The following is a 4,089-nucleotide window of genomic DNA, read 5'->3' as shown; positions in this document are numbered from 1 at the left end:
TAGAGATTACCTATGCCAACAGGTGTAGGTAATCCACCTTCCAGAGAGGCTGTAGTTAGGTTGATGGAAGAATTCTTCCCTTGACCTAGTGCTAGTTAGTATAGCTATCTCTCAGGGGTGTGGATTTTTCACACCTCTGAGAGACATAGCTGCACCCAGGTAAGTTTCCAGTTTAGACCAGGCCTCATAAACATGTCTCTAGTCTTTCTCCCTTTCCCTCAATAGATTGGTATGCTTCTCCACTGCTCTTTCTTGCTTCTCTTAAACATGGCATAAAACAGTTATTTATGACTGGGGGGAATCAGCCTTTAAGTGATGATTTTTTTTCTTGACAAACAGATTCTGATTGATAATCTCCAAGACAATAAGATTTCAAACAAACTCAGCAGACACATCCTTATTTGATCCTATACTTTGAAAGTCAAAAAGAGTTTTGTATGATGGCATTTATGTGAATTCTGGTTTTTCTTGTATCTGATCAGAGTGCTGTGGTTTTTTCAGAACTAGCATTCTGTCACCTTGTTATCAGGTTAGTTGACTATATGCTCTTCTCTTTCCTTAATGTTTCCCTGTGATTGTTATAACAAAGTTGGTTCCTGCAGTGAAGCGTGTTCCGCCCACTGTTGGCATGCAATCTAACCTAGCCGGTATTAGTTAGCCATGTGATGCAGAGTAAACTCAGGGTAAGCCTATTGCCTTGGTCAATATTTGCTCTAGCTCTGGGAGGGAAGATTTTAACAGCTCCACTGACGCAAAAGATTCTAACTCTCTCTGACTTCTTTACAAAGCTGATGTGTGCATTTTGTGTCCCTCTGCCACAGATGTGGCCAGCAGCTAGAGCTGAAGATGAAGGACAGACTGGAGGAATTGAGGATCCGAGTTAATGAAGATGAGGACTCTTTGGATATTGATGATACTCTCTCATTTGATAATCCTGTTTTCAAGGAGGATGAGACCAATCCCATGAGCAAAATATTCCAGGACGTGTCAGATCTCTCACTGGGCCTGAGTAAACTGGAGGAGTTATCAGAGAGCATCCACAAGAAGCAGCAGCGGGTGCTGTGCTGCACCACCGAGGAGAGCGTTTATGAAGAAAAGAAAGAGCTAAGTAACATTAAAGCCTCCTTCACTAGTCAGGCTAAAGTCATCCAGCCTCAGCTCTATGGGATTCAAGACACACTGTCCCGAGACAGCAAACCGTGGCTGGCAGGATACCGCATCCACCAGAACCAGCTCTCTGTCCTAATCAGCAGGTACCGAGACATCATCACTCACCATTATGCCAAGGAGATGGAGTACGTGGAGAAGTTGAAGGAGCAGATCATTAGGCAAACTGAGCTGGCAGGCTTAAGCCTACGTGAAGAGGACATTAATCAGCTAGTGGAAAGCCCTGTGGCTCCTCGGATTGTGGGCCAGGACCTGGAAGTGCTCAAGGCCAAGCAGCACTTGGCCATGGCCCAAGTACGCCACCAACAACTGCTGGACCTAGAGGCCCAGATCAGTGAGCTGCACTCACTCTTCCTGCACTTGGAGATGCTGGTTTCAGAGCAGCATGAGGTCATCAATAACATTGAGTACAACGTCCTGCATACCCTTGATTACGTGTCTCAGTCCAACGAGGAGGTGAAGAAAGCCCTGAAGTACGAGCGCCAGTCGCGGATCTCGGCAGCACTGTCGGCAGTGCTGGGCCTCTGTGCCTGTTGCATGTGCTTATCATGCGCAGCTGGCACAGTGTAGTGAGACGGACATGGACTCTGCAAGGGAAGGGAGTGGCTATGTTACATGGAACTTGGTAGCAGCCGGGCTCTTTGAGGGCAGTGAGCATGGATTAGCCCTGCAGACTCATTGGAAGGGAATCTCTCATGATTTGGATGGATTTGAAGGCAGGTTGTATTGTGTCTTTCATATGAAGAAGAATTTTACTGAGTGTTTTGGTAGGACACTAGCAATCAAGCTCATGTTTCCACTATTCTTTGATGATTGCATATTCTATCTTCAACAGTGTCCTTAAGACATTTAATATATGTTAATAAGAGAGGCATATTTGAGTTTCTGATCAAATATAGCTTTAAAAAGAAATAATAAAACTTTGCATAAAAAAGCCCCTGCTAAAATTTGCATTGTATCATCGGTCATTATAAAGCACACAAAGAAACACAACATCTCGGTTTCCCAGGTTGACTATAATGCTTCTTCACCCAGGTTTAAAACCATAATCTTTGCACTTTGTCAAGTTTTTATTACTTGGATTTTTAATATGGAATTGTCTCATTGTTTATCGTATTTTGTTGTAAAACAAGCAAGTGTTTAGGATTGCAAAATGCTTCCACTCCTGGTGCCATCACTCTCCCAGTGACTGGAAATACCTGCAGTATGAATGAAGTGTGTTGATGTTTACATAAGTAGTTTTTGTTTCAAACTCCTGTTACAGGGCTATGCTTTCCTTCACACTGTATGTGTGGATTTGAAATGAGGGGAAAGGATTAAATGCAACTGTGGTTTTTAATCCTTTGCAATGCCATTTTACAGTTTTCTGGTGGAGCTGCCATCAGGCACAATTTCAGACTTGTTCTTTCATTTGATTCACTTTCTGTTTCCATGATACTTTCAAGATAGAAACAAAACCAGCTCTTATTATATTATCAGTAATTTTGCAATTGTTCATTTAGTGCTCGCTGACCGTGCAGGCTAACAATATTACAGCTCAAAATTCATGTTTTATGTACCCATTGATTCGGTGTAGTGCAAAAGTAATGCATGTGAGCATGTTGGCAAAATCTCTCAAGGCTGTTTTCCCAAGGATCGGATCTGATCTAATCTAATCTAATCTAGTCATCTTCGTAAGAATTCAGTCTAATGTTGTTAGAGAGAGACAAGGGGTATGTCTTCACTACCAATGTTAAAGCGCTGCTGTGGGTGTAGTCGAGGCACCAGAGAGCTCTCCCAGTGCTGTAAAAAAACCAGCCCCACTTTAGAGTGCTGAAACTTTCTCACTCAGAGAGGTGAAAAAACACCCCCTGAGCGATGCAAGTTTCAGCACTCTAAAGTGTCAGTGTAGACAAGGCCAAGGTGGGTGAGGTAATATCTTTTATTGGACCAACTTCTGTGGGTGAGAGAGACAAGCTCTGTGGAAGCTCAAAAGCTCTTTTTCAGGTCTGGGAAAGGTACTCAGAGTGTCACAGCTAAATAGAAGGTGGAACAGATTGTTTAGTATAAGTAGTTGGTTTTTCTTCTGCCTTCTCACCCCCCACCCCCCATGACTGGAGGCAGGGCCGGCTCCAGGCACCAGCCCAGCAAGCAGGTGCTTGGTGCAGCAAAGAGGAAGGGGCGGCACGCCGGGCACTTTAGCGGCAATTTGACAGCGGATCCCTCGGTCCCTCTCGGAGGGAAGGACCTGCCACTGAATTGCCGCCGAAGAAGAGAGCGGTGCGATGGAGCTACTGCTGATCGTGATCGTGGCTTTTTTTTTTTTTTTTTTTTTTTTTTTGCCTCTTGGGGCAGCAAAAACCCTGGAGCAGGCCCTGACGGGAGAGGTATTAACGGGCCACTTCACCTTGAATGGTCCCTTGAAATATGTGTTAACTACTTCTGCTAAACAAGCTGTTCCACCTTCTATGCAGGGCCAGCTCCAGGCACCAGCAAAGGAAGCAGGTGCTTGGGGCAGCCAATACAAAGGGGCGGCACCCTGTCCGGTATCGGGGTCTTCAGTGAGAATTCGGCAGTGGGTCCCTCAGTCCCTCTCTTCATCTTTGAGGTGCCACTGAAGTGCCGCCGAAGAGGAAGAGAAGGAGTGAAGGACCCACTGCCGAACTGCTGCCAAAGAATGAGCTGCGTGATTGAGCTGCTGCCGAAGTGCCGCCGATCAGTATTATTATTTTTTTTGCTTGGGGCCGCAGAAAAGCTGGAGCCGGCCCTGCTTCTATGTAGCTGTGACGCTCTTTCCCAGACCTGAAGAAGAGCTCTTTGTGAGCTCAAAAACTTCTCTCTTACCAACAGAAGGTGGGATAGATAGATAGATATTCCCTCACCCACCATGACTCTTTCATATCCTGGGACCAACATGGCCACAACAACACTGCATACAGTCTG

At 45.3% G+C, this 4,089-nt stretch overlaps 1 protein-coding gene across 1 annotated transcript; it reads left to right on the top strand.

Moving 5' to 3' along the window:
• Positions 1 to 752: 752 nt before the first annotated feature.
• Positions 753 to 3,453, top strand: LOC127056836 (syntaxin-3-like). Its single transcript, XM_050965144.1, has one exon. It carries the CDS (start codon positions 847 to 849, stop codon positions 1,735 to 1,737), a length of 891 nt encoding a protein of 296 aa, XP_050821101.1. The 5' UTR covers positions 753 to 846; the 3' UTR covers positions 1,738 to 3,453.
• The last annotated feature ends 636 nt before the right edge of the window (positions 3,454 to 4,089 follow it).

This window comes from Gopherus flavomarginatus, chromosome 8 (genome assembly GCF_025201925.1).
Source record: "Gopherus flavomarginatus isolate rGopFla2 chromosome 8, rGopFla2.mat.asm, whole genome shotgun sequence".
Lineage (NCBI taxonomy): Eukaryota > Metazoa > Chordata > Testudines > Testudinidae > Gopherus > Gopherus flavomarginatus.
The sequence above is the reverse complement of the archived record's forward strand: the minus strand, read 5'-3'. Positions and strand labels throughout refer to the sequence as shown.

Coding starts and splice junctions, on each gene's coding strand:
- LOC127056836 (XM_050965144.1), top strand. CDS start 847: ATGAAGGACAGACTGGAGGAATTGAGGATCCGAGTTAATGAAGATGAG.